This window comes from Sander vitreus, chromosome 18 (assembly GCF_031162955.1).
Source record: "Sander vitreus isolate 19-12246 chromosome 18, sanVit1, whole genome shotgun sequence".
NCBI lineage: Eukaryota > Metazoa > Chordata > Actinopteri > Perciformes > Percidae > Sander > Sander vitreus.
The window spans coordinates 13,971,006-13,982,572 of record NC_135872.1 but is presented as its reverse complement, the minus strand read 5'-3'; the positions used below and the strand labels follow the sequence as shown (position 1 = coordinate 13,982,572).

At 40.6% G+C, this 11,567-nt stretch overlaps 2 protein-coding genes across 2 annotated transcripts; one reads left to right on the top strand and one right to left on the bottom strand.

Annotated features, from left to right (window-relative positions):
• Positions 1–686: 686 nt before the first annotated feature.
• lin9 (lin-9 DREAM MuvB core complex component) lies at positions 687–9,738 on the top strand. The gene is made up of 15 exons (XM_078274221.1): positions 687–752; positions 1,713–1,745; positions 2,273–2,364; positions 3,110–3,223; positions 4,363–4,493; positions 5,072–5,197; positions 5,383–5,540; positions 5,849–5,982; positions 6,189–6,317; positions 6,716–6,817; positions 6,938–7,018; positions 7,125–7,250; positions 7,444–7,626; positions 7,902–7,999; positions 8,764–9,738. The coding sequence occupies exons 1-15, from the start codon at positions 722–724 to the stop codon at positions 8,867–8,869; spliced, it is 1,644 nt and encodes a 547-aa protein (XP_078130347.1). The 5' UTR covers positions 687–721; the 3' UTR covers positions 8,870–9,738.
• A 121-nt stretch (positions 9,739–9,859) lies between these two features.
• On the bottom strand, positions 9,860–11,567 carry mixl1 (Mix paired-like homeobox). The gene is made up of 4 exons (XM_078274222.1): positions 11,471–11,567; positions 11,063–11,283; positions 10,774–10,900; positions 9,860–10,500 (listed from the first exon to the last, which is right to left on the bottom strand). Exons 1-4 carry the CDS (start codon positions 11,565–11,567, stop codon positions 9,926–9,928), a joined length of 1,020 nt encoding a protein of 339 aa, XP_078130348.1. The 3' UTR covers positions 9,860–9,925.

The window sequence follows — 11,567 nt, the reverse complement described above, 5'->3', positions numbered from 1 at the left end:
CATCAGTTTTGGATTAGATTTCAGTGTGGAAATAAATATAAATTTGCATGTCAAGTTTTTCAAAGTGATGAGACACTTGATTTATTTCCTTTTTAAGGGCTTTCTCTTTTCTCCCATCAGCCCTGGGGCAGGTCACAGGTCAGATACTGATCAATTTTCCAGGAGCTAGAGGGATTCAGCAGGATGGAGCTTGGGCTTGAAGCTGGATCTTGTAGAACCCGTTAGAAACCCTTCTGCGTGTACACAGAAATAGTATTTACTAACAATTTCCCATTTGAAAGAGGTTTGTGTTCTTTATGAAAGGTATTTTATACTGGATGTAGTTTTCCTGTGGTTTAACTCAAGGTATAACAATTTTCACCTGAAGAAAAATATTCGACCACTATCCCAACAATGAATGAGAGAACAAAAAAATTATTTAATCTGTGGCATTAACTGAAGTGCTGTGTGAAACAATGGAGGGACGCTTAGTGCCTATTCTGACTACCAATTTTGCATATGATTCGGTTTACCAAGCATTTCCCGTAACATTTTGTAGGGATAGTTGAATTTATGTTAAGTGAATATAAGTGTGCATATGCATATATAATACAAAGTGATTCTCCAACCATTGGTTTGATTAATTATAGGATTTTTATTTCTCAAATCGCCCTCCACATAGCGTCCCGACCCAGAATGCATTTTGACAAGGTCTTTGAAAAAGCGGCGCGGCTAATTCAAGATGGCGGAGATGGACCAGCTGTTAGACGAGAGTGAGTAACAACTCAAATTCATGGAGTTTTGCATTGTAAACACACAGCGGTCCTGTAGTGATACAATAAATATTTGGCGATAGACTGTCATCTTTTTCCATGTAATGAATACCGTAGGTTTAGGGCGGAGTTCATAAAGTCACCTTTAGACGCAAAGAAATACCGGTCTGTCCAAGTCAGCTAACGCCTGCTAGCATTAGAGGCTAACCATAGCTAACGTTGGAGTTGAGCAAGTTACTTTAGCCCAACTGGGTAAACAAATAACGTTAGCTTAGCTCTGAGCTAACGTCTGCTAGCGTTAGATCGTAAGCAGCAACAACAAAAGGACTACCATAACGTCTTTATTACCAAAGTACACCCGCTAGCTACTAGCTATCTGTTTTGGCTGTCATAGTTTTTGTTAGTCCTTCCTTATAACGTTATTTAATTTAACGTTCGTTAGCGCTGATTAACGTTACGTGGTAACGCGTTGTGTATCGGTTTAACAAGCTGGTGAAGGGAAAATACCCACGTTATTTGGTTAATAACAGCTGAAACTGTAATTCCAGTCGATGTAAACGTAGTGCATGTAATGATGACTAAATATAATCTACTGGTTGTAACATAGTGTAACGTTAGCTTGTTTAACGTTAGCTCATTTCGTTGATATGGTCTGTCCAGCTGATGTTATGCCCGTGCTTGACAGCTCATATTGGGGGTTAAGGCCTAACTGACTGCGCTAGCTATAACGTTATTATATAACTTCAGTTACCCTGCCCTACACTGTTTAAAGGACAGTCTCATAGACAATTTGTAGACGTTTTCTTTGATAGCTAAAATAAATGTTTCATTAACTTAATACTAAAGACCATGGCCTAGCTAGTTACCTTTTTTTAATCGCAGTGACATGTTTAACAAAATATTTACAGTATTTTATAGTTATTGTGAATTGATGTAGACCAATGTTTTTTTCTTTCTCAGGCTCCTCAGCAGAGGCACTTGTCAGTCTAAAAGGTATGTGGGCTGTGTCTTTCTGTTTCTGTTTTTGTTCTTGGCATTGTGTAAGTGTATTACACTTCAGCTACTGAAAGCTGAAGTCAAATTCCTTCTATGCCTAAACATACTTGGCCAATGAAGATTGTTTGAATTCTGATTTGATATTGTCTGTGTGTGTATTACATGCCAAAGGTTTCATGACTACAAGTCTTCAGGAATCGTATGCCCTGGATTAGACTTCTGTATGACTTGCCATAATGACAAGCTTTCAGTGACAGTCTAGGATACAGTGGAGTAAAGTGTCCTATAATTGCTTCCACTGCAGTTTTGTCCCCACATTGGCAAAGATAAAAGGTGTTAACAAGACAATTATCTATTCTAGTATCGCTTGTAAGTGGAAGCTTCATTTCCAACTTCTGTGATTTTAAAATATTTTTTCAGTATGACATTTGATAATGAGAAAGTCTCACTGGGGTCTTTTATCTGGTGTCCTTACACTATTTTGAATAAATGCATTGTTTTTTTTGTTGTTTTTTTTTATATAGAAGGCAGTTTGTCCAACACTCTGAATGAAAAGAACAGCTTCCCAAGAGCTCACAACACCAGGGGACGACATTCCTCCCTCACAATGGACACAGTAAGAGACGTGGTGTTAGTTTGTCAATTCTAAAACTTGTGAAGAGGAGGCAATAGAAGAGCTTCTGTTATACACAATATTATGAAATGCTAAGCTTAAAAACATTACATAAAGTTAGTTAATACAATGTGTCTTTTACAAGAGAGATCTATCACATATGGCACAAAAACATTGGACCTGAGATGCATGATTTTCAGTGTGACTGTTTAAAAGAGGTTTAGTCTTCAGATATGAAAAGTTGAATGACGTTGTCTGTTACTCAGTAATTAAGGGGTTGTTTAATATGAAAGTATTGATGTGGAAATGCAGATTTGGAAGGGATATGCATTCCACATGTAACTGGTCTGTACGTCTAGTGCAAATCTATGTCGTAGTTGGCAGTATTTCTGAATGGCAGTGGCAGTTTGGGACCCCTCTGGAAACACTTGTCCCAGCCTTCAGGAGAAGGTATAGAAAATACTGCAACCCAGAACAACCCATGCACACTGCGTGCATGAGGTGGATATTTTCATCTCACCAGAAAATAATTTGTCAGAATAGCAGAATTAATTAAACCATATTTTCTGCATACAAATCCAACAAATGTGGTTAATTTTTTCTTTTGTCCTACTGCACATTAAATCAATGTATTTAAAGTGACACACGACTGATGCACACAAATATTTAAGCCTGGAATGAAAAGGCTTTTATTCTCTGAGCATGATTGGCACTATTCATAAACTCCTGTCCACATTTGTCCTTACAGCCCACACGGAGCTCAAAGAGGAGCCGTTTGTTTCGGGAGGAGGACGAGTCACCCCAGCAGCGTCTCCCATCCAGATCCCCTCGGAGGAGCCAGAGGGTCAGCACCACACCACAGGTAAAGACTACACACCATGAAAGTGATTCATAGTGAGTAGGAGCCCTTCCTTCTGTCTTCGCTTGTCAGTGAGCCTACCTGTGCTGCAGCATTTGTTTTACTATTGCATATGTATACCCTTGGCTTAAGCAAGCACACACCATAGTAATGTCTAGTTATTTTAGCCTACATTAACAAAAGAAGAGAGAGCACATGACTGGTCCAAATTTGGCTATTTAATTACATTCTTGATTCAGTCATTTACCACATTACAGCAAATGTTAATGTTGGATTCAGTTTTCTACGGTATAGCACAGAGTTGTAATATCTGGTGTATATAAGTAAATCCTCTATCCAAGGAATTGTAGCTACGTTTTAAACCATTTACTATTCCTTAGACAATTTAAACCAATCCACTTACAAAAAAAAGCTTAATGAAAGTCCAGACACGATGTTGACACATATTTAAAAAAAAAATGTAATCAACTAGGAGAGAACAGTCAGTAGATAGCTAGAATCTGAGTAGGGTAACCCTTCTTAGGTTATGTTCGCACGTCTTTTTTTAAGCTGCCAGCGTCTGTTTTACATATAATAAGTCCTGAGTGTTTTTTTTTTTTTTTTTGCAGCTCGAGGAGCGTCTTTTTGAAGTTGAAAAAAGTTAAACTTTTCTATAAAAAAAGGGCTTTTTTGACAGTCGACAAATGATAAGCAGAGTAGCCAGACCTGTCATTTTCATAACAACAAGAAAAAAATGGAGTCTGAGCACAGCGAGTTATGGTATGACCGGGTGCTCCCTGTACAGGGAACTCGCTTTGTTTTATGTAACGTTAGCAGCATCTCTCTCTCTCTCTCTCTCTCTCTCTCTCTCTCTCTCTCTCTAGCTCGCTCCACCACTTAGTTTTATCTTTCGTTAGCACCGCTCCACATAGCGCTCTAGCTAGGATACTGTAGCAGTAGCTGTTGTTATAGCAACACAAGACGCTCTCGGCTGCTTTTTGGAATAAAAATGCTGCCAGCTTCTTCTTTTTTTCACCACAAATGCGCTCTAGTCAATCTTTTCTTGTCAAAAAAAAGACGCCAAGTGTGAACATAGCCTTAAGAGTTCAATTTATTGTATTTTATTGTATGTGGAATGACCGTTTTAATGTTTTGCTCTACAGAAATGTTCCAATGTGGTGACACCAGATAAGAAGGCATCCCAGAAAATAGGCCTGAGATTAAGAAACCTCCTCAAGCTACCCAAAGCTCACAAATGGTGCATCTATGAATGGTTCTATTCCAATATTGACAGGTAAAGTCTCACTTCAGAAAACTGCAATTAAAATTCCGATTTAATTGTAATCAATTCAGAGATGATTTGACAGTGTTTGATCTTTTTGATCATCTGTAATTACTTTGAACATGGTTTGAGAGGTGTCACAACCCCGGCTCCTGGGCCGCAACAAGAATGGGAGACCAAGACGAGGTATAAGCATAAAATAGGCATTTATTTACAAAAACAATACTAGTGAACAGAAAAGAACGTGGAAGTAGATAATCACTTATTAATGGGTGTGTGGGAATGTCTTTAGCATGCAAAACCAAATTGACGGCTGCGGTGAGGGAAGAGAGACAGACAGACACAGTCTGTGGGAAGGTGTTGAGCTTTTATAGCCAGAACCACACCGGCCCAGGTATGGCTCATGAAGATAACGACAACCCTCTGCCTTGACCCTGATCCTGTAAGGCAAATGAGAGCCAGCAGTGCAAAAGACACAGGGACACTGAGTGGAGCGGAGGGGTTGTCACAGAGGTTAGCGGCAACCTCATCAGAAATGTTTGTAGGACAATGTTGTATTAACTATGTTGTCTTATTATTTTATTTTCCAGACCTCTCTTTGAGGGGGACAATGAATTCTGCCTGTGTCTCAAGGAGTCTTTCCCCAACCTAAAAACAAGAAAGTTGACACGGGTTGAGTGGGGAACAATCAGGAGACTGATGGGAAAACCTCGACGGTATGCTGCAGTCTTTAAGCTTTGTGCCTCTACACACCATTTTCATTCATCTTCATTTATGTCAGAATTTTACATATATGTGAAATTGTTTTCTCCCTGAGATTTGTATAACACTGTTTCCTCAAAAGACTTGAAAGAACAGTACAGTGCTAAGTTACAGCACTATGCTTTGCTGTCCCATCTAGGTGTTCATCTGCGTTCTTTGCTGAGGAGCGGACGGCGCTGAGACAGAAGAGGCAGAAGATGCGCCTGCTGCAGCAAAGAAAACTGTCTGACGTGTCGAACTGCAAAGACCTACCAGATGAAATCCCTCTGCCGCTCATCATAGGAACCAAAGTCACTGGTTAGAGGACAGAAATGAACACGCACCACTGCAGTTACAGCCAGACAGCTCTCGTTAAATGTTTTGTTGTTATTATTATTATTATTATTATTGCAGTAAAATGACCTAATTAAAAAAAACTTCAAAAGAAGGGTAATTTTGACCCTGCACTGAAAAACAAGTAAGTAGAGTAAGTTTACTAGTAAGAGTGCAGGAGCCAGAAACACATATTCTTTTATCATGTGCTATGGATGTCTCACACGCTGAACTGAACAGCATTACCAGTACGAATTTTGATTTTGTTAGTTTGTTTTCGTTTTGTGCCACAGCACGACTCCGAGGCGTCCATGATGGGTTGTTCACAGGGCAGATCGATGCAGTGGACACCAGTGCTGCCACCTATCGTGTCACCTTTGACCGCAGTGGCCTGGGAACACACACTGTGCCTGACTACGAAGTTCTGGTAAGAACTACCTGTTGGCTTTCAGCTCCACTCTAGATGTGTTTGAGGTTAGACACGCAACGCCTTTAGGTTGTCTTCATTTTATTTTCATTAAAATACAGTGTCGTTAAAAAATATAAAAGAAGAAATTGTCAAAATACTAAAATGAACAATAGCTAAAGGATACTTTACTAAATACTAAAGGGATTTGATAACCTGTTTTCCAGAGCAATGAGCCCAATGAGACCATGCCCATTTCAGCCTTTGCCCAGAAGCATCGGATATCACGCTACATGCAGAACCTTGTGACTCCGCCTAGAGGGCCTTACCCGTCCGCTACCACTCCTGTCCTCATGGTACCGTAACACTATGTGCTGCGTCATCACACTTGTCCCTGGTGTCTCAGTTAATGTCAATGATATGTGCTATGCTGGTTTATCTACTGCAACCGATACTTTGGCAGGCAGCCAATAAATCTGAGATGGTTTTGGTCAACATATTTTGTACAAGCAGGCTTTAAATGTATTTATGCAAAAGTGTATTTACATATGCTAGTCAGTTGTGGGATTTACTGTATAAGGACAGTTCAAGCATTGTCACACTGTATCAAGTCAGTTTTATCAACACCAGTATTTAGAAACCTAAATCTAAAAAGGTAAATCTGTTTATTGTGTTATCTTTTGTGAACTTTCATTCTTAAAAAAACAAATCATCATACTGCAACTCTTCTTGAATCTTCTTTTTTATATAACAGGACAATGACCCTCTTATCAACCAGTCACCATGGAGGAACAAACTGCCCGGTGCTGAGGGAGATACTCTGGGAGGATTTCCTGTCAAGTTCCTTGTCCAAGTGGTAAATACTTAAATATTAACTATAAATATAAACGTTAAATGGAATACTAAAATCTGACATCCTAAACCTTTGTGACACATTGCTTGAATAAATGCTTTGTCTTATTTTTTTCATGACTAGACGAGGCTGTCCAAGATCCTCATGATCAAGAAAGAGCACATCAAGCACTTGAAAGAAATGAACACAGAGGCAGAGAAACTGGTACAATCACCATAATAAAAATAAACAAAAAAGTTGCTTAAAACCGATTTTAAATATGTTCTGAGATGCATACATCAAGCCTAACTAAAACTATGATTGTGTTCAGAAGTCGTACTCGATGCCTATTGACCTCGACTTCCAGAAGCGATATGCTACCACGGTGCTTGAGCTTGAACAGCTCAATAAAGATCTCAACAAGGTGCTTCACGAAGTTCAGCAGTTCTGCTGTGATGTAAGTCAATAGATCCATTTAAGTCCAATCACTAATTATTGCTCCTGAAGCTAAGTACAGGAAAGTATGCTTAACTGTATTTCATGCCCAATTCTGTTATTCTTAGCATCCCACTTCATAGTAGACTAATCTGAAAAAAAAACCAAACAACCAGTGCCTTGTTTAAAATGTGAATCACCATGTGTCCATCCAGCTTGCTCCAGATCAGGGCATGGTTCCAGCCGACCATCCCACAGAGCTGCGGCGGCGTTGTGAAGACGAGGCCCAGCAGATGGTGCAGCTGAGCAACTCGCTGAAGGACGGACAGCAGAGTGTGACAAACCCCAGCCTCACACTCCTCATCTCCCGCCTCACTGCTCTGCTGCTCCAGATCAAGGTAGAGGATGTTTAAACGCTCAGCCGCTGCTGTCTGATTTCTTTACTGCTCAAACATTTTTCCTATTATCGTATTATCAGATGTACAATGGATGTTACATACTGTATTTACGGTAATTTATGGCAGAGAGGTCAGCACAAATTCTGCTGCAACATCAGAGAAGCCTGTTGTGAACTTTCTTTAACAGCGTTTGTATGTACACTGAACAATATTTAACTAATTGACCAATACTTTCATAACCTGTTCATTACTCAATGTTGCCTGTTTTGTTCCAGTGTCTGGCAGATGGAGGAGACCTGAATTCTTTTGAGTTTAAATCTCTAACAGACTCCCTTAATGACATCAAGGCATCAATTGATCCCTCCAACCTCAGGTAAAACAGACCCTGTACTGTTTCTAACTACGCCTCCTTACCTCGATTTCCCACTGGGCGCGTCTTTGCTGTGCTCCGGCTGCGTTCTGGTTTTGTTCCGTCCTCCGCCACGCGCCATACCACACCGGGAGTGTCTTAGAAGCAGAGCGTCTTGCTGCCCGACTCGTAGCTTTTATTGTCTCTACAAGTACTTCTACAGAACAATCGCGTCTTCATTAAGCTAGGATCTACCTTCCACTCCAAGCACTCCTGCAATTAAACTCCATGCCTTCTCTTTTCTGGCGTTGTCCTTATAAAAAAAAGATCTGTGATGGCTTATTGTGTTTTTCCAACTCCAAGATGAATCTCTCGTCGTCTGGTGTTGTAAAGGAGACGTATACGATATTGGGAGGGGTGTTTTGGTAAATTGACTGGATACGCTCGCTGCTACACTTCCTGCCCGGCTGTCCAAACGCCCCGCAGCTCGTGTGAAAATAGACCTGGCATGTATCTTTAGCGGAGCGGAGAGCCGCTTTATGCACGCTTCTGGGATGCGCCGCAGCGCGGCTGGTGGATTGTCAAGCATTGATTTGAATGGCTGTGATAGCTCGTAAGTCTCACTACACACAATGGTGAATTGCATGGTTTAAAGTTTTCCATCTGTGTCAGTGGCATACATGAATAATTGAACATGTTCCTTTTTTTATTATCCGTATCTGTGTCACCATTCAGTCAGTCTGAAGTACTGAAAATCTCTCATACTATTGTCTTTTCTGTGTTTCTAGTTGCTTCCAGAATAATGTTGAGATCCATGTGGCACACATCCAGAGTGGCCTAAGTCAGCTGGGCAATCTGCATGCATTTTCGGCCAACAACACCAATGCAGTCTGAGTACCTGCATCATCCACACCACGCAGAGGTGCGCTCCATTCATATCGTCTGTTGAGATGGTGCTTTCACCTGAACTGATAGAAAGACTGCAAACACAAAAACTCGCGTGGATGTGGATGCTGACCACCTCCATGCAATCTGGATTTGGATGAGTTCTGCCTCAGACTCCCCTTTGTGCTGAAGGAAGGGAGGATGTCATAAGTATTTTACATTTTATTGTATGAAAATGTTCGTGCACCCAATTGAACACAAATCTGAAAGAGCTTAAGCTATTGCCACAAATCCACATCTTCAATCTCTCAATAGTTATTTATTGGTTTCATGTGCCAAAACATTGATTCTTACAGTTTTTATAGTCCATATTTATTTATTTTTGAGTAGGTGTGTATGGTTATGAAACAATATTTTGCTATTTCTAAAGTTCCCCCCTGTAAGTGTTGTGTTCTGTTGCTCTATTAATGGTATGAACAGGGAGGCTAAAGAATGTTTTATAAAATTGTTTATTGTAGATAATTGTACAATATCTCTGATTATTAGGACTATTGTCAACATTTCTGTTGTGTATTCAGAAATGGCTTTTGTAATTTTGTGTGCACTGAAAAGAGATTTTGGTATTTTTATAAAGGAGAACTCTGGGGTTTTGATGCCTTTTACTCCTTAAGATGATCTAAGCAGTTCCATATTCGGCATGGCTGTTACTGCAACCCCCACACTAAGCCGGCATCACTGATGTAAGCCCGAAAAATTTAAGTCAGTTTTTCCTAGAGAATCTCCTTTTCCAGTTTTGTAAAGTTGTATATGAGAGTGCCTCAGGGCAATTGTATATAAATGTTTCTGTCTTTTTATATTAAACATAATATTGCAAAGCAGTATTTGGTTTTCTAGTTTTAAGTCTTTATTAACATACATAGCCAATCAACTGTTTTTTTTTTTCTTTTTACAATCAACAGTTTTATTACTATTTTACAATAAATACAAATTTTCCTTTAACGCAAACAAACAACTGAATACTGTCTCTTATGATACATGGAGCTGTCTTTAAACTCTAATAATACATCACATGAAGCCACCAAAGCCAGCCATGGCCTCGTTTTCCCAGTCCGAGTCTGAGTCAGTGAAGTCCTGTGCCTCAGTGGCATGGATCGGGGAGAAGTGACTGAACCTGTCCCCTGTCCCTCTCACGTGTGGATACTGCATGTGGCATCCATTATCCTTGGGTGATGACCTGCTGAAGTTATTCTGGGTGGGGATGGGAGGAATCACAACTTTCATTTCTGGTCCAATGGTCTTGTTAGGTGGGAAGTTGTCATATTCCACCAGAACCTTTGGACTCTGGTCGCCGGTTATGTTGGCTTCCATCTTGGGATGATGCTCGTTCTCCTTGGGATACAGACGGACGTTACAGCACGGGACATTAACACTCAGCTCAAGTCGCTGCATCTGCTCAGGCTTTACTCTGGTTCCGTCCTCATAGATGCAGGACACAGACGTGTGTTCGTAGCCGCTGGGATTGGTGGACATACTGGTTCTGTGAGTTTCATCTGGGTTTTGGTGCATTGTAGGTCGGAAACTGTCCTCCAGTCCAAAACCTCCTATCCTGTGTGCCTCGGCTCCATGATTGCTGTCATACACTGAAATAGATAAAGAGGGAAGCAATTAGTTCTGAAATAAAATAAATGTGTTTTTACGTTGCTCTTTCGCTTATTCCCTACACTGGAGAGATACGTTTTCAAACTACATATATAAACTTAGGTAACTTCAAGTGTATTAAGGAAGATATTTGCAGCAGAAAATTGCCATATTCGTTATAATGTGACTGGAAGGACCAAAAAAAACTACAAGTGAGATGCTTGAGTGAAAAAGTGGCTATGAACCCAAAACAAAAATCTGACTGTAATAATTACCCCTCTCTGGGCCCATCCGGCTCTGGAGCTGGCTGAAGGGGCCAGCTGCTGGGGGGTTTGCGGCCTTCATGGAAACTGATGAGCCAACTTGGCGACGAGACTTGGCCCTTCTGTTTTGAAACCACACCTGAAAATTGAGGTGGACAGAAAACGTGAGGACAGTTTAAACAATGTACAATAACTTGGGTGTGATAATATTCACAAACTTTTTATTTTTTTTAAACAAATGTGGCCTATTAAAAAAAAATCAACCCACACTTTTGGATTTATCATATAAACTAGACATTACCTGAATTCTGGACTCCGGCAGCCCGGTCAGAGCCTCCAGTCTCTCTCGCAGGTAGATGTCAGGATATTTAGTGTCTGAGTAAACTTTCTCCAGCACCTCGATTTGCTGCTGGGTAAAGTTGGTCCTCTTTCTCCTGTGGGTCAGTATTGCCACACATTTATCCGCCCTCGGGACTGAGTTTGCAGGGTTGAAGTAGTTTGGAACGTCTGGGGCTCCATAATCTGAAAAGAAAACGTACAGAATGTTAAGTTAATAACGTTAGATAGGTCTAAGTCGGAGTCACAGAAACATAGCCTACTGGACTACAGAACCAGCAGCTGTAAAGCCGTTATTTACTGTGACCAGCGGTGTAGGCTACTACAGGCTACAGTTTGTCCCAAAAGGATACCTTCGCTGCCAGCCACCTACCTGAGTTCACCAAGCTGTTTATCTGCAGAGGTCCCTCGTGATACATCTGGAAATGATTCAGCTCCCCGACGCGCATATTCCCATGAACTGAAGACAT